At 41.4% G+C, this 24,558-nt stretch overlaps 1 protein-coding gene across 2 annotated transcripts; it reads right to left on the bottom strand.

The window, feature by feature from the left end:
- Positions 1-777: 777 nt before the first annotated feature.
- On the bottom strand, positions 778-24,295 carry zbtb16b (zinc finger and BTB domain containing 16b). Of its 2 annotated transcripts, none has more exons than XM_077723066.1 (8): positions 24,278-24,295; positions 23,678-23,844; positions 20,915-22,172; positions 18,615-18,712; positions 14,868-14,954; positions 5,859-6,029; positions 3,811-3,978; positions 778-3,294 (listed from the first exon to the last, which is right to left on the bottom strand). In XM_077723066.1, exons 3-8 carry the CDS (start codon positions 22,045-22,047, stop codon positions 3,065-3,067), a joined length of 1,887 nt encoding a protein of 628 aa, XP_077579192.1. In that variant the 5' UTR covers positions 22,048-22,172; positions 23,678-23,844; positions 24,278-24,295; the 3' UTR covers positions 778-3,064. The 2 variants fall into 2 exon arrangements, with proteins under 2 accessions (XP_077579192.1, XP_077579191.1); XM_077723065.1 differs by having other exon boundaries at positions 20,915-22,125; positions 24,278-24,294.
- Positions 24,296-24,558: the final 263 nt, after the last annotated feature.

Below are 24,558 nucleotides of genomic sequence, written 5' to 3'. Positions count from 1 at the left end.
AGCACCCTGATAAAATCCACGCAAGCTTAGGGAGAAGATGCAAACTCCCCACAGGAAGATCTATTACAACTACTATTAGTGTAGGGCCTTTCAGGATGTCATGACAGCACAGTTGTGACAAATAGAATTGTGAACATTGCCCTCGTCACAACAAAGTTAAACAATAAGATGCTGTGTCAGTATTGGATGTGGCAGGTTGCATAAATTGCTGTCATGTACGAGTTTGTGGCGGTCTTAGAACGGCTGAGGTAGAAGTGGGTCTATTCCTACACCAGATGGTGGATATAATGTGCGTCTGTTTTTTTGTTGTTGTTATTGCCCACTATGCTCGCTCTAATTAAACAGAGGAGATTACGTGGCGGCTTGGTCCCACTCAATCTGCTCCTGCACACAACGTGTGTGCTTGGACATGGGAATCAAGTAGCAGAAGTGACAGTCTTCTAAATCATAATCAAAGATATTTCCTTTGTACTCTTCACTGTGGCTGACAAAACTTGTTCCTAGCACTGCGGGCCAGACAGAATGCAAAGCTTGAGTCTGATGCCACATATTTATATATTTTCTCCTCTTTCTGGCGTCTGAAACACACAAAACAACAATTTTACAAACACTGTCTGTTTATCATGGCTGGGCAGACTTTACATTCATAAAACATAAATACAAATAAAATAAATGTCATGATTTGAGTCTAAATACTTTAAAGGTCATTGAAAACTTAGTTTTACACATTTAAATGCACGTTTTTTTTCTATCAAATAGCAGACAGAAGAGACGAAATGCATAGAATAGTAAATTGTTTTAATTTTTTTGTCTTTTTTTTTACCATGCCATCGAACACTGACGCATACAGAGTTGTGCCTGAATTCACACAAAGAGAACACTTTCACACACTTGTGTTAAAAAGCTGCAATGAGGGATTTTACTGTACACATGGCAAGAACAACAACCCTGATTGGATACCAGTTCGACTTTTTGACCTGGCCCTGAGGTAGACAGACATCAAACATATCTAAACGATGCAAATCACAGCCTTCTAGAGAAACATCAAATAAAAGGATACCGGCATCATCACAACATGGGGGGCAAAAAAAAAAAAAACGCACACACGCACAAACATTTAGAACAAAAGTGCTCTAATTCTTTTGGTCCACCGACTAAACTGGTTATAGTGCATGTCCATGTATAGAATAGATATAGAGAATCTGTGTCATGACATCACGTTGCCAAGATGTGCTATACATCGTGTTTTCACGCAACTAATAGCCCACAGTCCGCATTCCTTTGTCCATAGTAAATGCAAGTAATCGCACTTGCTGGAAAACTTGCATCAGAGCGTCAGCATTACAATCACAGTATGTTGCTTCCAGTTACAGTGTTTCGAGAAGTACTTTTCATCTCGAATATGGGTGCGAGTAACAAAAAAAACACAAACAGCACAGACCCAAGTACGTACTCAAGCATGTCAATGCTCTACTTAGAAAAAGAGGCACAGGGGGAAGTGGGGCCTTTTTTTTTTTGTCTTTCATTGTTTTTTTTTTCCCAGACACATATAAAACACATTAAAGATGCATCTAAAATGATACCAAAATGTAAACAAGACACCAAATTACTGTGATACAAAAATACAACGTGTTTAACTATGGCCTGTGTTAGGCTCACAAAGGGAACGTCAACGCGGGACTGTCTGTACGTGACAAATACACCACAACTGACACTAACCGCCACGCATATGGATTTTATTCTAACAACAAAACCATATAAAAAAAAAAACAAGCACAGCTTTTTAATGTTCTATTTTTGTCCGTTCAGTGATTTTTTCAAGACATCTAATTATAGATGATTAAAAAAATACATCAAAGCCATATTGAGGCTCTTTACATTTTTTTTCTTTCACTGTTTAACCATTGAAATTGTGTTTCTAATCGTGGAAAAAATGGAAACCACAGTTGTACGTTGTCAAGGATTTTTGGGAACTGTAAAATAATAGCTTGTTCTACCTGAAACTATTGCGCAATGTGGTAATAATCAGCACATATTTTGGTAACAAACAACAAATAGCAAGAACAATAACCAGCACACTGAAGAATTAAATAGAAGCCTGCTACCTCAAAGCCAAAACCACCAACCATAAGAGAACAAAACTACACTTTGAGGTAAAATATGTAGCCACCATTGTAAATGGGGCCTAAACTAATTTTAAAACTTGGAAACGGGAGATCAAGGCTTAGACTAGCCAATTATATCGTTGTAAAATAATTTTTGTTTTGTTGTTTGTAACTGCATAATCAAAAGAGCCATTCAGAAAGCTCATCAAGCCCAGATACTGCTACCACAAAACTATGACCATCAGCAATTATTCTTCAGTCTTAATTGAAATCAATTCTTATGTGACTCTTTAACAAGAATCAGACGTTAATTGAATCTTTTATATGACTTATGATGACCTTTTTGTCATCAATATTTTTCAGTTGTGTAGGTGCCAAAGCAACAATCAAACATTAAATGCTCTCATTCTTTTTTATCTTTTTTCTTTCTTTTTTTTTCTACAGAAAAAGTTGTCAATCACAGCATTTTGTCGAGGAAGAATATACACAGTGGATATTTTTGACCAGCAGACATGACTAAAAATCTCTCTTGTGTCTTTGCAACTCTTTGAAGCACCCATTTCAATTCGATTATTCCCTACAATTATTCCTAAGTAAAGTTGTTACCCCTTCAGTGTGGAATAACTTAGGGTATAGTTGCGAAAATGGAATACTTGAACTTTTAGACACTTTGAGTCTCAACTCAACCAAGCATGGCAGTCAACTGGTCGCAGTCCTTTCCCCACATCACAAGTTTCACAGTTTTAATATTTGTAATTTAAAGACTCGTGTAGTCACTAAACTTCTTTTTCAATCACTAAATGGCACAAATCATGTCAAAAATCAAAGTATGTAATTGTTTTTTTAACCACTAGCAAGTTGAGTCTCATCATGTCTTACTCTCTCTTCAAGTTGCATTTCTATATTAAAATTATCCACTACTTACCTTTGCGTTTGTGCCCCCCGGGTCCAAGACCTGCTCAGACATAACAGACATACAGATAAGTCTTTTCTATCCTCCAGTCAGCTGGCACATCCTCCGGTTTGTGGCTTTTCATGTGCTTTTGCATGGCGGCCAGGCTTGGGCAAAAGTCCTGGCATATGGTGCACTGGTACGGAGACGCGCCGTTGTGCGTGCGGAGGTGCTTGATCATAGCCGAGTAGTCTCTAGACCGTTGGTGACAAAGCTTACACTCAAATGGTTTCTCACCTGGAAAAAAATTAACAGCACCATTTCAGACTTAGAAAAAAATTGTCAGATATCTGTCATTGAGAGAAAGTGTGCGAGGACATTGCACATAATGGGATATATTAAATGCATTGACCAAAACCCCAAGGCTGCTATGCTATGGTAAATAAAACAAACATTTTATACATTTTTTAAATCTATTATTAAAAAAAAATCAACCAGGAAGAGTTGGGAGTAATAATTGCGTTATTTTTAATTACTCAACTGATCAAATCGAACTATAAATACTCCAAACAATACATATGTGCATGATTTTTTTTTAAATGCCACATCCAATGAAAGCTGTATTTTCTATTTTATTATTTTGTTGCAGCTGTCATAACCAATTATTTGTCTAAAGCTATTTTTGCGTATCTTTAATCTGAACAAAATGTTAGTGCAACGGATGTATGTTAAGTGTGAGTAAAACTGGTAAGTAATAGCTTTTTCAACAGTATCCAATGCATCTAGCGTACCCATCTTGCCCTCAGCTCTCACCTGTATGGACGCGGTAGTGCGTCTCGAGCTGGTGTTTGAGGCTGAAGCGTTTGCCGCAGCTGTTGCACTCGTAAGGTTTCTCTCCTGTGTGGATGCGTTTGTGGCCCCTCAGGGTGCCATCATCTCGGAAGCAGCTCCCACAGAACTCGCACTCGAATGGGTGATCGCCTGAGAATCAAAACAGCACACACACACACGATAACTCACGGCGTGTCACTACCATAGCCTCCACCGCGATGTGGCACATTATCTCACGAGGCTACATTCATCCTTGGCACGACATGCCGGCGTGAATATGGAACCGTGTCCAAATAGTCCAGACAGACACATGTGCAGTTGCACATTGCTAATGTTGTGACATAAGGACACTTTTCTCAAGGGTCCGCGAATGGCTAATAAAAGGCCTCTAGATATGTGGCGCTCTCGCCACTATACTGTAGTTAATCTATTTCTCTTCTCGGCTGATGTCCTGACTCATCTCCAATGACCTATGTGCCTCATTATCTCAGTGTCCACAGCAACAGCTAAAGCCTAGGATACATGACCCTCCTCATCACAATCCAATTGTAACCCCAATATATGCCTCCGACCCACCCACCACCCCGCGCTGACATTTAAAAATGTTTCTTCCACGCAGAATGGCATATAAACACGATACGCTGTCATGACAAAAACTCGCCTCTCCTTTGTCTCTTCACATCAATTATGTATTCCTTCCGTCTAGACGTCAAGCCATCCTGACAGCTGAAAGTGTTATTTAAGGTAAGAGAAGAAAGGGGGGACATTGCTCTGTTTCTCGCGGCACTAAAACCCACCCTGGCTGGAACACACAAGACAAGTCATTTCCATTTGCTTTTCCTTCAATATTTATTTGGGTTCCCTCTATTGGATTGCGTGAACCACACTGGAACTGACAGCCATGAATTTGCTCAAAGCCCCCAACGGGTGTCTAAGAACCCAAAAATATAAACATGGTAAAACTACCCCAAATATACACCCGCTATAACGGTACAGTGCTGTCATAACATAGGTGAGTCATTTGATGTAGAAGAAGGCTCGGAGATGATGCTTGCTAATTAATTAACAAAAGGATTTTAGTCATATAAATACAAAAAAATTAAAAAAGATTATGTATGAGCTGTCTGTAGTGTCACAAATTCCGTTTTGACTAGTCGCTTTGATGGAGAAAATATGGAATTGAACGTTTATTAAATATAATGTCAATGGTAAAATCTGGTGTTCAAGCAACAGGTTCTATCATCAAAAAAAAAAACGTATATTTTTTTTCCCTGTGGAAGCTGTTATTGTAGCATACTATTGATGCCATATCACACAAAGAAAAGATAACCAATGAAATAGGAAATGGAAATCCAAACAATACAATGTAACATTGGCAAATGAAACGTTATCCTTCCTGCAAGATATCATTCCCAAAGCTACCTTTGAGAAAAGGCATTTTGTTTACAGGCACATGCCGGCTTGACAAGGGAAGACCCCCGTTGCCACTACAGAAGAACGATTTAATTATCTATGGGTGGGTTGACATGTTAAAAGAACGAGTACCCACAGTTTGCAGTGGTGTGGCTCTTTGTTCCTAGTGCCAGGAAAGCTATCTGCCTCATTGGGCTTCACAAAACACTAGGGATTTTTTTTCCTGTCTGATGTTTGGTAAGACCAAAAGAATAACGAATTGGAGCTAATCATGGCAGAGCGGATTAAAAAAAACCCAATATACCCACAGTGTGCTACGATGAGGATTTTCTAATACTAGTACTGACACATAGTTGGCCATTTTTCTTGAGCGCTTTGGATTTGATCTCCTAATACTCCATCCCATGTTTGGTAGTATTACATAAGAAAAAGGTAAAGTGAGCGATGAGCGGTTTGATTAAACCTAATACGGATGTATTACAAGAAAAGCTGCTATTCTAAGGCTAGTCCTGGCAGCTTTTACTTCTGAGTTTATCAATATCTAAGGTGATTCTGGACAGAATTCAGACCCCCGCTTCCTGTACAAGGATCAGCGAAGGCGTCTGCTTTCTTCTTACCTGTGTGAGAGCGCAGGTGTCTTTTGAGGGTGGTGTGGCTGGGGAATGGGCGATCACAGTGGCTGCAGATGTAGCTGTGCATGCCTGCGTGGACCTCCATGTGCTGCTGCAGGGCCTTCTGGGTCTGGAAGCGCTTTGCACACAGCAGACAGAACACTGCCATGTCAGTCCCTGGAGAAGACACAAAAGGAGAGACGAAGGCGTGCGGTTATTTCAGTACGGCGTGCAGACACGGGGCCTTAAGTGGGGAAACTGGGTCACTTCAACTTTGTGTGATTCCTCAGAGGGAAAAGCTTCTTTCAAAGAGCAAGTGTCTCTACCAAAACCAACTCCCCTAAAAGCCCGCAGGCGCTTTCAGCTGTGAGCCTTTTATGCATTCTATTTCCAACCTTGAAAGTCATTGTTTTCCTAAAGAATTTCCCACCCAACGTAGCGCATGCCAATCAATGGTTCCTTCCTGCTATGTTAGATGTGTAATTATTCTCTTCATTCCCCATCAGGAGTCAGCCACAGTCTGAGAAGTCCTGTGTACTGAAAGAGCCGCTGATGGTGGCTCCACCCTAAATGATGCCTTCGCTCTGTGCCCTGTGCAGAATGTTAAATAGTGATATCAGGCCATTAAAGGCAGGACTGCAGGAAAAAACACAATCCAGTTTAATCCTGTGTGTGACCTGGCATCTCTTTTGGGGCTGCTTTCCTGTTGCGCCGAGTGTGGCGAGGAATACAGATGGGGAGCCGCCGGCAGGCTCGTTTAAGTCAAAATGGCTACGAGACATGTATCCTTTAGCTGTCATACTGTAGGCCACTTGATCTATGGGCTCTGGACGCCGTCACTCCAAATGCACTCTGTCGGGTTGGCACCGACGCTAAATGATACGTGCGGCCATGTCGAGAATACGGCTGATCTGCGGCTTTATGGCCCAAAAAAAGGGAAAAAAAGTGCCTCTCGAGACAGGGAGGCATTCATCGGAGATTATGATGCTCCTTATTTGTCTTGTCTGCTCAGGTTTCTGATCCTCTCCCAATGCTCGCAGCACACACATCGCTCCTGACTGAGATTCAATCAGACATCTCCAACGGAGGATCATTAGTAAACACAGGACTATGCCAGCACTTCATTGGAATTCAAGTGGGGTTGCTGTGTCACATTTAAAATGCAGTCTGATGAGGTCCACTAAATCAAATCATTTGTTACTGTTATTGAAGTGCCTTGAGGCAACTGGCAATTAAATTGGAATTAACGCAGGGAAAAGGGATGCAGGGTGCTCATACTAAGAGGCAAAAGTGTCAGACGCCCGCTTTTGGGTTCAATCAAGTTAACGGACAAGAGACAAAGAAACAAATCAAGCCAGAAAACATTTGCCTTGCTTGTAATCTTATGTGGACCAGTCCATTTTGTGCATCTGTCACAAATAGACAAACATTTGTGAGGAAGAAGAAAAAAATGGAGTAACGCTCATGCTTTTTCTTCAACAAAATCCCCTGCAAAAGCACCGTTATTAGTAGTAGCTGGCTCATCTATAATCATTAACAGTGGGTGGAAAAAATATTTTTTTAATTCTCTGTAAAACACTAGTATAAGTGCATCATCTGTAATCATTAACAGCAAAAGGAGTGGATGAAAGACATTCCCTGGTTTTAACAGTCCTGCAGGGAGGCCATCCACTGGATTGAAGTGCACCCGTTAGAGTCTTTGGGGCTGTGAGCTTCACAAAGAGCACACAATGAAGTTCAGGCCCTCTTTGACCGAGACCATTAGTCATAGGCTCCGCATGCACTTCCCACAACCCCTCTCACCCACTGTCTTTATGCAGTTGCCTAATGACCAGAGCCCTCACCCACAGATCACAATATTTGAGTTGAAAGACAACATAGCTTCAACTCTCAACGCCTCCCTTTCTCCCCCACCCTTTTGCCCTCTCCCACTGCCACATCTTATCCGCTGACCATACAAAAAATCCCTTTACCGTTTAACCAGATTTACTTTCTACACAATGGCTAAGGTGGTGGAGATCTGTTTTTATTCCCCTGGCAACAACTTAAAAATTTGATTTGGTCAGATCTTTTCCATCTTAACTGTGTTTGATTCCTCCAGCAGAGGGAGTGCTATTCCAATGTGTTTCAGACCGGACAGTTTGGATCAACTGAATAACGCATCATTACTATTTCACATATTTCAGAGCTACTTTAATTATCAGTCATTTAAATGCATGGCTAATTTTTAAGCAATCTGATGAGACAATTAACATTCATGTGTGGGAAAATAAAGTTATTATTCAGGCTGGCAAGAATTGTATGGAATGTTTAGTCATGTTTGTGGGAGTTTTTTTTTCTTTACTTTAAAAACAAAATGGATTTGAGTTCCTGCGATAAGCTTTGGGTAAAAAGTGCAGAGGAGCTTCTTTTTTTTGTACAGGATAAGCCCTAAGGTTGGCTGTCATTACCCCCCTTGTATTCTCTCTCTTAACCAGACAATAGTCTCTGGATTTAGGTTTGAAGGCCCAGTATGACCCCCTGACCCATGGCCCTCCATTGGGTCAATAGCATATAATCAAAGGTATTCCTTTAAGGCCACAGTTGAGTATTGTCTTCTCAGGAATGGCAAGAATGATTTACTCGCAGGCTTATCCGTAGCAGGAAAGCACACACATTTAACCAAATGCATCACGCTGCTCAAGTATGTTAATAATTCAAGATAGGTCGAGGTGGGGATGCTATTTCGGCACACTAGACCGACGTTTGCGCATGTAACCAAACAGAAACAATCTTGGTGCATCTGCCACCAAGAGTCCAGATTCAGTTCACACAAAAGTAAAAGATGCACATTGATCTTACAAAAATTCAGATCATCTTTGTCAAAAAACATGCACTTAAAACTGAAACCAGATATAAGAGTCTTAGTAAATCCAAACTATGATTTGGGTATTCATCAGAATGGTATGTGAAAGTGATGTTGCATATGATATCCATAGTAGTAAAATGTAATATCAAACCTAAAAAAGTTGGGCAATTATCAGGGAATATAGAGGGTTATGTATACATTTTACTTCAGTTGCCATAAAAGTGTAGCATTTAGACAAACATAAGGGAATGCAGAAATGTGTTTATTTTGCCTGAGACCAGCAGATTCCAATTGAATCAGTGCAGGAATTTTTGTGAAAAATATTTCCTTTTCTCCTTGGAAACACAAAATCAATGACTTCATCTTTAACTTCATTTTCGATTCTAAGTAACTAAGTTTGTACACTCAGAGTACTCATTCAGATTCTTCACTATAGTTTTCTTCTTATTTTTTTAGACAAAATTGTATAAGTGTGATTAAAAACAATACAATAATAAAAAAAAGTTGTTCAGTTTTTCATATGGGCAGGATCTCACGCTCCCCAAAAGACACAAAACCACGTGTCCAGGCAACCAGATAGGATCACGCTCCATGTTGGGGTGAAGTGTTGGAGCTAATCCCTTCATTCACAAATAAGCGCAGCCTGTTTCTTTTCACACCACAAACAAAAGTTTTCCCACCCTGAGGATCTGGGAGCAAACCCCACTGCAAATTGAACAAGAGATTGTATTCATTGACTGCCCCAATGTTGTATTTCTGCTTTTTTTTGGTCTTTTCTTTGCAGTCACGATGTCTTGTTATCGCCATATTACATTTTTTATGAAAAAAATAAAAAAATGACTACAGAATGTTCTTCCTTTAGTTCAATTATTCGAAGATGATCGTCAAAGGGCTGAAGAACATCAAAAGTTGAAGTGCTCAGCTCAGTTAGCATCAAAAGGAATATGTTGCATTCTTATTTCTTGGCTTTCATGCAACCACGAAGAGATACTCTTGATTAGAAAGAAAATTATATTACAATCAAGTTAAGTCAGATTGTTTTTAAAATAGTAAATCAGATTAGTAAATATAGTAATTAAAAATGCAAATTCCAGAAAACAGCATGAATTCAGAATTAAGAAAAAAAAAAGAAGTAAGGTGGCTGGACAGAGTTCCCAGTTTGATTTTTATCAAATCCAGTTTGTCCTTTTTGATTTGGGTAAGAAAAAACTTACAGTATCAAGCTGACAAGATTATTTTTGCAAAACCGGATTTTCAGTGCAAATGAACAAGGGTTTTCTTATTTCCCTTTAGTTTTGAGTCTCTTTTGTTTTATTTCTGGCTTTGACTATCTTTGGCAGACTATAGAACTTAAAAGTCTATCAGTTATTATGCAACAACACACTGTCCCTGGTGAAAACCCAAATATACAACTCTGGCCAATCATGGGTGTGCCCTAAGTTAGGAATAGGAAAACAGAAGACTGTTATTATCTATTTTTCCCCCCAAAATATGGTTCACGTCAATATATTTCGTTGTTGTCAGACGACAACTGAAAGGGGACAATTTAAATGAAGATTAAATATTACACGCGGCAGCTAGTGATGTCACATACGCACCAGAGAGCGAGCGGCTTTGTCCGCAGGCTGTTCTTGCTTGGCGTGTACGCCAAAGTGAAGCCTCTCAGCTCAGTTGAGGCTACACACCTTGCATGACCCTGTGTTCAAGCCACTCTACTGTATGTGTTCATGCACACAGCTCTCAACTGAGGTGGCCACTCTACATGCACACACATACACATACACACACGCTACAGTACCTTAAACAACCCCGGGCTCTCATCAGTTGACTACTAATCTACCCGACAGAAGAACAACCAAGTCAATAATTCATGCAACAAGAGCTACATTGCTCCTATTTTAACCATTCGGAGGAGCGGTTCATTTAAGTCGCCGTTGTTCCTACAACAACGGCGGTTCCCACGATTTATGCTATTTTCTCCATTTGAATAATTTTCATGTAATAGACCTCGAGCCAGATACAGTGTGCTATGTCAATCATCACAGTCCAATGCATTTTGGGCCAAGTTTAGTCTGATTGACGGCCTGTGTGAATTAAAAGTATACCTAGTTATTGCGAGGAAGCTGCAGATTTATGACCAATTCACCGGGGTGAGCTAAAAGGTCTGTACCTTACAAAGCCGGCGCTGTATATTGAATAGACTTGCGGTGTTGTTTAATCACATGAGCCGGGCAATGGGTGTACACAGTCTAACTGCTGTGACTACACAAAGCCAGCTCTCATGACCCGAGTCTTAAACATAAGGTGGCACACGTCTGGACTGTCTGGTTTCCAGCATTGTACACAGTCCATTTCACCAGAGATATGATACAGTCTCCAAAATAATCACAACAGCCCAAAAGTCCCCCCTTCTACAACCCTCCCCACCGGCTCCGACGGAACAAACGTCTTTGTTGTGCGAGCGATTCGGAGACAGATCCATTCTTTTATTTTCGGATCCGACAAGTAGGTCAGGAGACTATGACAGTGCTGTGTGGAGTAAACAGCAGCACATGATGTTGTTTTCCCCTGTCAATGCTGGCACCCAGCACAGCACCAGTAGTCTTTCCCACCCCTTAGGAAGTCCTCATGTAGCCCCTTCTTTCCCACCCCTTGCTCTTTGATCACAGCAACCCTCGGCCATTCAACTTTGACCTATCAAAATGTTAACCAGACCTATGAAAATGAGTTGTTCTATCAATCCAAAAGGAGGAGTGTTAAGTTTTAATCTAACAAGAGTAAAACTCCTTTTGCCCACATGACAAATTAAAAAAAGTGAGCACACTCTGACCCTCAATGTAGTAACCCTTTCTTCACCCACATACACAACCCATTGAACACTACTGATTAGGTAACCTGTAGTTTTTGTGACCAGAAATAACAGAACGTTGTCATGGCCGGGCTAAGGCAAGATCATGACAAAAGTAGGGAGTAATGCCCTGCTGTACTCTGCTCTTGAGACAGTGCCAAGTTTGAAAGTGAGCTCTGGATGTTTACAACTCAGGGGGTGACGAGGGTAGAAACTTCTGGGCATGAACGACACGCCTCATTGGTATTAACTATTCATACTGTGTGTGCCACCTGGAGTTACAGTTACATGCCAACGCGCCTGAAAGGGTGATCACCTTTCTCTGACTGGCGACAAAATGTATGGGTTTAGACCGGTAGGGACAATGTGACAGTTTATTTAATTTTAGACACTCAATATATCAGATCAATATAATTGATCTGTTTTTGGGTTTTGTCTACTGTACTATTGACAAATGAAATAAAAGAATGTTTGAAATCACAGCTTTGATTCAAGACACAACCTTCTCAATTGTGACAAATTTACAGTTGAAAATCAGGTTGGCAGAACATTTAAGTAAAGGAGCCAAATTAAAGTTCAAGGACCCCTTTAAGGCCGCTTTGATCATGTAACAAGTAAGAGATACAGACTGAACATTGTGTTCAAAGGTTAAGAAAAGTACTTGCAATATTTTTTTCAGTTGAATCTAAACAAGTAGTACTTGTATTTAGAACCTGGTTTAAATGTAAAAGAATAAGTAATCAAAATTCACGGACGATTCTTTGTGGCAATACAGACTAGTCTGCAGACACCAAATTATAACACAAATTAAGTCTTGGCATTAAAGCATACATGACTCAACCACATTAAAATTTGAGTGTTGAAGGACTCGCAAAAATCAATTTGATGCAATTATTTGAACAGATTAGTGTTTTGTTCAGAAACGACAATTTCTTACAACGTCACAAGGTCAGCTATTGAACAAATTCTAGATTCCAAAGACCTGCCGAACCCGTGTTATAAAAAAATATATATATCTGCACTTCAGAATCCCAACCTGCCACTATAGAATCAGCAATGTGAGAAAAGTTAATCCATCAACTTTCCACATTTGATAAATCAATGATGTATCCGGACTAGGGTGCTCGAATGCAAGTGATAACACAAGATACATCCCAAACCACCAAAGTACATCAAGTAGGGTGTCTATTTTTGTCCTAATTACAAGGCTGTTTACCAAGGAAATGACTGAAGCTTTTATTTCCAGGATACTATTACGGCAGTGTTGCCTTAAGAGAAACAAACAACGTTCAGCTGCCTCTGTATTTCGCATGATGTTTTGACAGGTATCAAGTTAGCCAATACCCTAAAAGCAAGTTGTGACACCAATAGTTGGTACACCTTGCTCTAGTGCGTTAAAAATACAAACAAGAATAGAATTGGACATTGAAAATTAATTGTTAATTGTTTTGCCCCTGGGGAGACTGGGCTTTAGATTTTTGCTTTAAAATGCCATTTAATTGTAGTGGAGGCTGTATTTAGAACCCCTCGAGGGCAAAAGACTTGATTCCTTTAAGAAATTATTCATAAAATGAGAATGAATCTTAGCCTTTGGCTCCAATAAAGTCAGAGTAGCATGAATGCTGCCTTGTCTCCACTAAACGGGTCAGTTCAGCTTAGGTCACAATGGTAGAGTATTTATTTTTGGGGGAAATTACATTGTGATATAATCATTTGTCTGTATATTTTTTCTGTATCTGCAACTTCAATTCATTTGACAAACTCCAATTTTTTAGCACAGTCTGGAAATATATATTTTTAAGAAGAGTTCAAGTATCATTTCTCTATGTTCAATAGGGATCACCAACATGGTGCATTGGGAACCATTCATCATGACATGCTTACAGAAGATAGCATCTATATGATGTTTTTTATAAAGTAAATATTAAAATGAACAAGTGTTACTTAGCGTTTTAGTACTCTTGAGGTTTGGAACTCTGCTGACTCATTTCCTATTTAATTAAGGGATTCTAGTCTCCCTCTAGTCTAGGCAAGTGTTTTTTCACTACCAAGTTGTGGATATTACACTTGGAAAGCATAGCCATTTTCTGTCTCCTTGTTGTCGAGGTGCCAATGCTGGCCAACTCGAGACTATAGCTAAGCTCCAATCGCCTTGAAAAGTGGACTGGCAAAGGCATTTGGCCATCTTAGGCGAGGTTGTGAATTTCAGCAAACAGTTCAAAAGGCACTCAAAAGGCAATACGCCTACAGGCTGTTGGAATCAATTGTTCACTTCACCGGAAGTTGACAAGCAAAACTTCCTGTAACGGAATGGCGTGTCAATACGGAGCGGGAGAAATGTTTTACATTATATTGTCATTAAATGTTGAGCGTATAGCAGAACACCATCTTTATTTTCTCAGCAAGTCATTCTTATTGTCGTCAGTGTCATTGTTTTAGTCTCTGCTTTTAGTTCTTTCATTTTGTGAGGCAAAAAGTCAAATTTAAGGGGGAAATAAGGCTGTTTTCCATCGTGTTTACTTTGTTGGGGGTTTATGGCGTGTTTAATATGTTGTTATACATATAACATCCAAGCCTACACGGATCGCCGCCTACACGAAAGATAAACTTTTGTCAGTAGAAATGCACGACAGAGTAGGGAAATTTTCTACTTTCCTTCCATTGGCCATCAGACTGTTTAGTGGAAACGGAAGTTAACTAACGGTGTAAGGTTAATTGCATTGCACTCAAAGGAATAATATCTGCTAATAAAATAAACAAATAATTTAATCTGTGACCTAACATTTTGTATCCTACTTCAACATTATACTATGCTCAGTATTAGAATAAAAATTTCCATTCACCTACAAAACAAAGTCCACAGTCTCTAAAAATACTATTTGCTTTACTGGGCTTCTTCAATTTGTCTTTCCTTACATTTGATCTTCTCTTTTAAATAAGCTATTTAGATTTTATTTACAGTATAATCAATATCAAAGCAGGATTCTGACATCATCTGGTCATGACTATTTTTCCTGATTGGAAAAACGTTGTGGATGTTTTTGTTGACCGGAAAATACAGAACTGTTGTGTGTGTGTGTGTGTGTGTGCTACTGCATAGGCAAGTGTTGTGGTACTGTGGTTTGTGTCCAAGTGGCACGCGGTTGAGCTGGATACTGAGAAATATCAGAGGCCGACATGTGAGAGGGCCTTCCACCTCTTTCTCGATAAATTATGGAGCATCATTACAGGAACAGTATAAACCCGCCAGCATGACAAGCCAAATTCAGTTCCTAAGTCATGAGTTACACAAGCACGTGCTTGAGTGTGTATTATGTACCTGTGTGTGTTAGTCGGTGGGCATCCAGAGCCTCCTCAGAGGAAAATGTGGCTCCGCACTGATCACACACCAAAGCCTCAGCGGGAGCTGTGGGAAAAAAAAAAGTGTTGTGGTTTAAAAAAAAAATCATTTGTATAATTTAAAATTCAAATGAACTTGCCATGTAGTCTAAAACATTAAAATGGAATATGACTTTCCATTTTTTCCACAATTAAAACAGATGTTCAACTCTTTAAATCACTCTTGTTTTAATTTGTTAATTATTTTGGGATTTTTAATTCCAAAACTGACATTTTCTGAACGTGATTTGTTGCAAGTGCTATTTTTTTTTATCATTTATCGTGTAGTAGTCATATCATGTTGTCATGTAGGCATTGTACAATACAGTGTGTGTGGTACACTTGGTACTTTTCAGGTGCTCGCACAAAAGAGAGGTACCAACGGGACAAACAAAATCAGCAGACAGGGTGCAATGGCCCTTCTTACTCGCAGAACGAGCCAGGCTGAAGAGTTTTATTTACCATGCCCCTGTTATCAGCTTTTGAACAGCAAGCAGACTGTCTGCCTGAGAGGCCACACAAGGACTGGGTGTTCTCTCTCTACAGCAGACGCTTACCGCCTGCGGCACATCCTTTTCATCGGGTAGAGAGACGGAGACGGAGAGAGAGAAAGAGGGCGAGGGAGAGAGAGAGAAAACCACTACAGAGTCAACACCCCAAATCCCATCACATACACTGTAACTACACTTGCCAGTTCACCTGTGCTACTCCCTTGTCTATTGCAGTTAAAGAGAAGCTACAGCCTTCGTTGTATACTCATAGCCGTTCGACAAATAGACATTGCAACATGTCGTGCAAACCGACAAGTCATACCTTCCAAGAGTGCAAAAGTACAAATTCAGCAAATTTTATGGGCAAAATCCCTTTAAATCTATCTGTAGTGACCATCCGAATGTTTTGGTGATTAGAATCCCATAATGGTTCAAATGATAACCACAGTTGGGGTTTGTTCCTCAATAAAGTCATATTGTGACATCTTGCCTTACATTATCTTATTACTCCTGGCTGAAAGGGATTAGTAAGTATACTTTTATTTTTTTGTAGTTACCGTATTTAGTAATTTAGAATTTAGCAAGCATTATAGTAATTATTTATAGTAACTTTTCTCATTTCAAGTACCTGGGTGATCTTGAACACATGGCCTGCAGCCATTGGTTGGCAATCACGGTCTTACACTACTCATTAATAGAGAAGAAATGGACCCATAATGGTGTGTTTACATGAAATGCAAAACATGTACTGTATTGGATTAAAAAAAAGAGAACAGACTTCTTTCTACTAATTTTCATGCTAAAAATTCTGTGATTACTTCAGTGCATATCCCACTTTGAGGATCACAGATTTGATTGACTAAAAAAAAGACAATTTTAACCACTTTTTGAAAGTTATTGGCCAATTGTAAAAGCCTCATAGTATTTTCAATTAGAACAACTTTCAAGTCAACCAGCATCACCAAAGCAATTGTGTTCCACTTTGGAGGTTCCATTCAATGCTGGCTCAAACACACACAGACACACACACACACAAACACATCCACACAGCTGTTTAGATGTGTGTTGGCTCTCACAAGAGATGTAAATCGGTTACAGATCCATACTGGCCCTGGGCTCATTCACTGATCTATTTTCTGCTCAGCTGGCTTTAAATGAAGTTAAAATGACTCATTAAAACACCCACAAGCTTTGGGAACTCAAAGCGGCGCAGCCCTAAATGTGGCCCTCTTTCAACTCGGCTGGCAAACACGGACGGTGCCACCATTGCCGTAACAAAACAATGGGGGAAAGGAAAGAAGAAAAAAACCCCAATCTGTTCATCTTTTATAGTTTGCAAAGCGCAACTAGTGTTACACTCGAGCGACACAACAACGGCTGCAGATCCTAATGTTGTGTGACGCCGTCCGGCGCGTCGTGTTGTTTTGTGTGTTGTGCTGTGTGTGATTCGTGTGATAAGAGAAAGAGTGTGAGGGTGTGTGTGTGTGTGGGGGGGGGGGCAGAACATAGTGCATTGTCTTGTGCAGTCAAAGGCACAGGGTGTGCTCTCATCCATAAACCATCAAACCGTCTCCAGACGCGGCTGCAATCGTCCTCCATCAAAACACTTTGTCTGGCATACCAAAATAAGAGCCGGCGTCGAGCTGCATACCAAATCAGCCCATTAGAGCGGCGGAGCGCCGGCTCCTTAGCAACCGGCGGGATCTGAGGCTGCTCTCCCCAAATACGCGGCGACATAGAAATGAGATCCGCATCCTTTTTGTTTGTTTTTCATGTCTCGTTACGGGGTCGGAAAACTCTCAGGTTAAAGGTGCTGCAAACAAGGCACGTTTTGTTTTGTGGGGGAAGACGATAAAAGGGACGACTGGGGAAAAGTTAAAAGATCCGCTCTCAGCTGTCACCGGGATGTCAACATGCACGGAAATAAAATCTCTACACAGCTGAGCTTCGTATTTTAGTTGCATTTTTAGTCCCTGATTATCCGACCTCCCCCCCACACCACCACCACCGCTAGCACCACCACCACCACCACCACCACCATCCCATCCCTCCCTTCTGCTCCCCGCTCTCTATTTTGGATAAAGTAGCTGGGAGAGCAGTCAGGTCTGATTAAGTCTGCATTTGGGTACAGTGTGTTCCTGGACACACATCTGCGAGCGAGCCATCACACACGCTTCGGAACACTGGCAGAACACCCAGGCCTGCCGGCGGCGAGCTGATGATGTCATCACTCAGAAAAAAGAGGGCAGAGCTGGCAAGAGGCCCAAAAATACGGAAGAGACGGAGACTTTGCTCTGGACAAATTGGGAGGGGGGTGTGAGGAGGAGAGGGAACAGGTGCAACTGAAAGCATGAGAACTCTTGTCGGCCTTACCGAGTACAGTCACCCCACCCTCCCTGTAGATTTGCCCGCTTTTCTGCAGAACGGGCTTAAGTATTCCCCTACCGAGTCCTTGTCTGTTTAAAAAAAAACTCTTGAATGCCAATAGATGGCGCCAAAGAAAAAAGTCACAGGAGAGTAGAAATTGCTGTCCTGGAAGAAAAGTCAATCTTAGTCTCATTCATCCTTTAGAGCAGGATGTCCAAGTGGCGGCCCGGGGGCCAAATCTGGCCCGCCGCATCATTTTGTGTCTCCCGGGAAAGTAAATCATAAGGGCCAACTTTCTGTTCTAGGATCAAATTAAAATGAAGAGTATAGATGTATATTAAATTTCCTGATTTTCCCAATTTTAAATCTATAATTGTAATTTTTTTATATTTTTTTTCTGTGTTTTTAAATCAAAAATCATTTTGTAAAATCTAAAAATATATTTAAAAAGCTCAAATAAACTGTTTTAGATCTATAAAAAAATGAATATTAAAGCGGCCCCGAGTCTGACACCCTTGGTATTTTCGGTCATTTAAAAGTTAAAAGGATGGTAATAGTGTAGTGGAGAAAAAAGTAGATAATCATAATATTTAGTAGAACTAAGCAAAATAGCCATTGTCAGGGATTTTAAAATTCCAGTTCTATTTTAACCACTGAAATGTGAGAATCACAAAGTGTCGGGCCATCTAGCCAAGCATTGGCTACCCACTGTAATATGCAGGGTTATTGGAGAAACAAGCGTTCATGGGCCCACTAAATGAAAGTGGCTTTCTGACAAAAAAAAATCAAGTAACAGCCCATAAGCGGAAAAAGTCGACCTCCTACCGTACCTGTGTGCGACAACATGTGCATCCGCAATCGCATGCTGTCCTGAAAGTGCTTGCCACAGAATTCACAGCCATGGCCTTTTTCGCCATCATGTAGCCTCCTGTGACAGAAGAAAAGAAAACACACACACAAAAGGCAGCATATTAGCACAAGTGTGTTTTTATGGACCCATAGCCCCCCTACCCACCCCCCTCTCTTGTATCCTCTTCTCAAATGCCATTGTGCTTCTTAACAAGAGGAGCCATATCATCCTTTTGCAAATTCCGGCAAGAGCCGGGCCCAGTTGAATGTGGCATCATTAGTGTAAGAGGCCCCTCTGAGTTTGTGAATCACAAAACGCGTGAATGCGGAGAGAACACAGACAATGGGATATCTGGCTAATTTCAGAGTGCAGACGTACGCGTGCCTTCACCCGCTAGCACTGCAAGACACTGGTCTCACACACATATGTGAACACGCACTCACACATACAGTATGCATGCACACGCACACACAATTTCCTCATGTAGCGGTGATGGGGAAAAAAAAGAGGGGAAAAAAAAGACGACTGGCCCAAGCCGAGCCGCCAGCGAAAGCCATCATATCATATCACACACATCTGAGCATGCGAGGCATCTGTACTCTCATCCTCACATCACCCCGGCTTACGAAGGAAGTTATTGTAAAAGTGTGGTCAAAAATAGACCAAACGAAGAACACATTTATCGGACGGATTCATTTTACTACTCTGAAAATTCTACATTGTGCAAAGAATTATGGACAGACTGATGAATTGTATCAAGAAAAATCAGTTAAATTAGTAATTAAAGGTTTGAACAATGTAATCTGTCTTTTTATGTTCTTATATTTTATAATACAGTGGTAACTTATGAAATTAAATCATTCCAGAAGTGGTTTCTTAATTTGGATTTTACACAAGCAGATACATTTCCCATGTAAAAGCTTTAATTCATTCCACTAGTTTTAAGATCCTCCAATACTCCAAAAGCAAGGAGCAAATTGGATACATCCGAATTTAGGAGTTTTTCCTCCAACTAAAAATGCTCCCGGAGAAATTCTGTCAGTAAAGCACTCCCAAATGTCAATCTGCGAACCAGGTGCATGCTCAGTGACCCAGTTACGGACCTACTGCAACTTCACCACGTCCTCGAGCAGAACCACAACAGCATCTTAGCTCGTCGGCCCGCAGACGTGCCCACGTCCAATTCCGTGAGTAAGACAGCACATCACTAAACATCCTACAGGAAGCCAAAGTGGCACGATACTGAAATGTCAGTGACCGCTTGGTGCCTGAATGTGTGCTAAAGATCATTGCATTGACAATAATGACCCTTCCCTGAGTGTAATTTGCCAGGGGAAAAAAAAGAGTAATGAAATGGCCAATCGAATGAAGGATTCATATACATCTAGCCAAGTAAAATCATTCATTTCAGTGGAAATATTTCTTTGTTAATATACATACTTTGCTTGCTACTCAACGGAAATGTTACCATATACAATTTTTAGTTATGTTATGCTGGTTGCTGTTACTTACTAAACTACATTGAGCAATCGAGGTCACTTTTTCAACAATTTATTTATTTGCAAAAACCAAATCAAGACATAAATATAAACACTGTCATGGATCTTTTTTACTGCTTTATGGAATCCAACTGATTGAATTAAGTGAATTCATTTATTCATTTTCTGAATCGGTTATCCTCTCAAAACGGCACAAGTCATGCTGGAGCCTATCCCAGCCAACTATGGACACCAGGCGAGGAACACCCTGGATTGGTGGGCAGCCAATCGTAGGGCACAGGGGGACAGACAAACATTCACAGTCACACTCATACCTAGAGGCAATTTAGAGTATTCAACCAGCCTAGCATGCATGTTATTAGGATGTGGAGGAACTGGAGAAAACCCATGCACGCCCATCAAGAGACAGGCAAACTTTTGATCCCAGAACTGTGAGATCGACACACTAACCACTCGCCACTGAGCCGCCACAACAATATCAGTAAAAAAAAAGCAATTGTTCCCTTGTCATTTAATTCCCTTCACATTCTGTGCTAGTAGAAGCTGCTTGTTTCGTTCCAAAGCGCACTTGGTCATCCTCATGGTAACAAATCATTGGCCTTGTAGCACCATTGAACAGTCACGATGAGTTGTTAGGCTATCTTGACCAAAGTATATCACTGACTTGTTAATCTGTAGCCATTTGTTTATGCTTTCTTTTAAAGACAGTACTTTATGCTGCTTGCTTTGGCTTTGGTAGAGATCTGTGTAAGTGTTAGTGAGGTATATGTGCCGGTGTTACCTGTGCTGTTCCATTGCTTGCCGGCTGTGGAGCTGCAGACCGCATTCATGGCAACACTGCGGCCCCTGAATGCACCCCTCGTGCCTTATGCCCGCTGCGAACTGGCCCAGTCTGCTCAGGATCTCCCGGTGCAGAAGGCCCTGGTGAAACAGCCCACCGTACGCTCGTGGGTCCAGCGGGACCCCCAGAGTTGGGGCCAACGAAACTGACATTGGCTCTCCCCCACGGGTTGAACGGACGGAATAAAGGGATGCTAGGTGCTTCTCGGGTATGCTGGGGAAACAGTCCAGAGAACTCCCCACCAAGCTCTCCTCGGGGCTAGTGTGTAGCTCTCGGGTGCTGGTTATCACGCTGCTTCTCAGGGGTGTCCCCGGGCACTCGTCCCGGCTGGGATCAGACGCGCAGCTGCCAGACGAGAGTCCCTCGCAACAGTCCGCCTCGTCCACCTGCATGCTTTCCAACTTGATTCCCTCAACGGGTTCCAACGTGGGGGCCTCTGTGTTACCCTGCTCCAGTTGCTGGGAAATGTCCATGTTCCTTTCCAGTTTGGGACTCAGTTCTGGAGGGGGATTTGGGTCTGTCCCTGGTGGGATTCTGTCTGTCATATGGTACAATGCCAGGTGATGCAGAGCAGTAGGAATAGTACGCGGGGCTCCGTCCTGGATGGAATTCTTCTTGGACATCAGATGCCGCCAATGTCTAGGCCGACCGAGGTTGGCGTGATCTCCGGAGGAGTTCTTCCGCACCTGCGTGTTCTCGCTCTCCTCGGCCTGGATGGTCTCCAGTACCTTCAGGCACTGCTCCTCCAGAAACTCGATTTCCAGGATCTCGGCGGCGTACAACAGGTCATCCAGGTCCTCGGCCGTGGCCTGCAACGAGGCGGTGTACGCGTACTCCAGTATCTGCTGGAAAGTTTTGGGCGACAAGAAGTCCAGGGCATAACGGAGGCTGCTGCGGTGGAAGAGGATCTCAAACATCTTGCTGGTGCACGCCAGGACGGTGCGATGCGCAGGGAACTCGTGACCGTCCACTGTGATGATGACGTCGCACAGGGTCCCCGCCAGACGCATCTGGTTGGCACGTTGAAGCAACGTGTCGGGATGAGCAGGGTTGTGGAGATGGAGAACGCCCATGTTTCCTCAGAACCCGCTCGGACCTTGGCTGCGGCCACACATCAGGCGTCGGCCCTCCTTCAGCTGGAGGTGTGTGAGCTTTGGTTAGGAATGAAAGTGAACGGAGACGATCAGTAGTGGCAGCACTGCAGAAAAAATACATCTTTACTCATTGACTGTCTTTGATGGCCTTTTCTACCCAATCTGTTTTGAATGTAAGGAGCTGGCAGCGATTAATCGGTGCAAAAAGTTCTAGCTAAAATTAATTGGATATCCAATGCTGTCAATATTATTGAAAGATGAGCCATCACAGTTTAAAGGAATTGGATCGTTATCAACGGCAAGCATTGCACCATTTCAAAGCCCAACAAATTTAAGCGCTGACTATTTTTATTGTGGGTAGTATACTTAAAAACGACAAGCACAAGTCACAACAATATCTGCACCAGTCATTTTCTTCTAATGCAGATGTTTGCCGTTGTATAAAGACGGTGGCGGTGATTTCTAACGTCCAACACTCTGTTTAACACACCCGTGAGGTTTTATTAATAGTCATACATTTTGGTTTAACATTCATATAGGGAAGAAAAGCACAATCTTGACACTACTGGAAAACCTTTTATAAAATATTTTAAAATCATACATTTTGCTGTATTTTCTGGTATTTGTATTTTTTTCTTTTAAATGTGACAATCTGATTACAAAATGTAGTCATTTCCATGTAAAATGAGTTACGGGAAATCAACTTCAATTCCTAAGTAGAAGTATAACTGTCCGGGAAATGAAATCTGTCTTGATTTCACCAAATACTTTCAGCTGAGGCTTCACATGATCTACGTGTGTTCAATCTTTCACCAGAAAGGGAAATTTCTCCTACAAAGCCCAATTATCTTCCACGCTTAAGTAGTCACGATGGTTTAGTGTGAAGATTTGCAATGAGTTTTGTCCTTTTTTGAAGGTGTTATTAAGTCATGAGCGATCAGACAACAGGTCGATTCGAGGCGCGCGTACAGCAACAGTTTGCATGTTGCGGGGGTGATTAGTCTGCGAGCGGGCACGTCGCTCTAATAACGTCTGCATACTGAGAGAGGTGGCCATGGCCATTTATCAAGCAACGCACGCACACGAGCGCACGCACTAAAACGCCCATCAACAGGTAGACAAAAGCTGATTAGTCCATTAAGGCAGCGCACGTTCGTAATTAGAGGCGCTCCAGACAATTAAGCCCACCGATCAATAAGTTATCAAACTATTAAGATGGACGAACGCGTGGAAATGGTGCCATGCGGTGCATTGACAATGCCCATAAACGTTTGTCCTTGTGGGTGCGGGTGGATTTGTCGGAGATCTTTTTTTATTTTATTATTATTTATTGGTCGTACGTGTCACCATCTGACAGACTGATGGATGGATGACGGCGTCAGGTGTAACCCATGCGATGTACATAAAGATCCTCTCGATGTGTTAAAAAAGAGGTATATATAACTACTACAGGTGTAGTTTTTGCCAGCAAATATCAGCTTTGGGAAAACTTGTAGCCAATTGTGGCGATAAGACCCCCGCCCACCTCAGAAGGACAGCATGTCATCTCGTTTTAAATGCTAAATCCGTATTAAATAGTGAAGTAGTTTTTGTAAAGTGATCGTCTTACCGTTCTTGTCTCCGCTGCTGCTGCTGCCCGCTGATTATCCTGATTATCCACATTTCACAGTGCCCGCTCCAAAAACTCGCTCTCGCTTCCAAGTAGACCAGTCAAGTCGTAGCAAACACAAAGATCACTTCCGTGTAGAGCTGTCAAAGTAAAGGCGTCACATCTGCCTTTGGAAGGGCGATTGAACGAATGTATTGATTTTGTATTCTACATCATTATTATCATATGTAAGAGCATTGATATTTCTTCTCAATGTAAAGCTTTCATTCTTTATTTGGAAATATCATATATCCCCAAAAACATCATATTTTCTTATCCATTTTCTGACCTGCTTATACTCACATGGGTCATGGGGGTGCTGGAGACTATTTGAGTTTGATTTCTTTCCCAGAAAACTATGGGCATCATTGTTTTTTCCAACCCCTAGTAAAGATATACTTTATGCAAAACACTAAATAAATATTGATGTACTTGAACTCACTTCTCCAAAATTATTGGCTCTATTTAATTGCATCACTTTAGTCAGCAGGAAATAATGTAAGTAACTTTGAAAGTGGCATACGTGTTTTTCCGGTAAGGCAACCCTTCACTACTGCTTACTTGTCTAGTATGTTCCTCCATGCAAGCTCACATTGTGCGGGTCCAACTTCTGTCACAGCACAAACACTAAAAAAGCACAAAGTACATGATTTGTCCTAATTTAATTAAATGCAATTTATTTCCCTGCCTTTTTAAGTTGGACAGGCCCACCAAAAGCACATCAAGTCACCAGGCCTGCTGGTTATTATGGAAACATCCCAAATTTGCCCAAAATGTACTTCTAAGGTATCAGATTCTGTAGCAATTGACTTTTTTAAACAAATAAACTTTATGGATTTAGT

Source organism: Stigmatopora nigra, chromosome 8, assembly GCF_051989575.1.
Source record: "Stigmatopora nigra isolate UIUO_SnigA chromosome 8, RoL_Snig_1.1, whole genome shotgun sequence".
Classification (NCBI taxonomy): Eukaryota; Metazoa; Chordata; class Actinopteri; order Syngnathiformes; family Syngnathidae; genus Stigmatopora; species Stigmatopora nigra.
The sequence above is the reverse complement of the archived record's forward strand: the minus strand, read 5'-3'. Positions and strand labels throughout refer to the sequence as shown.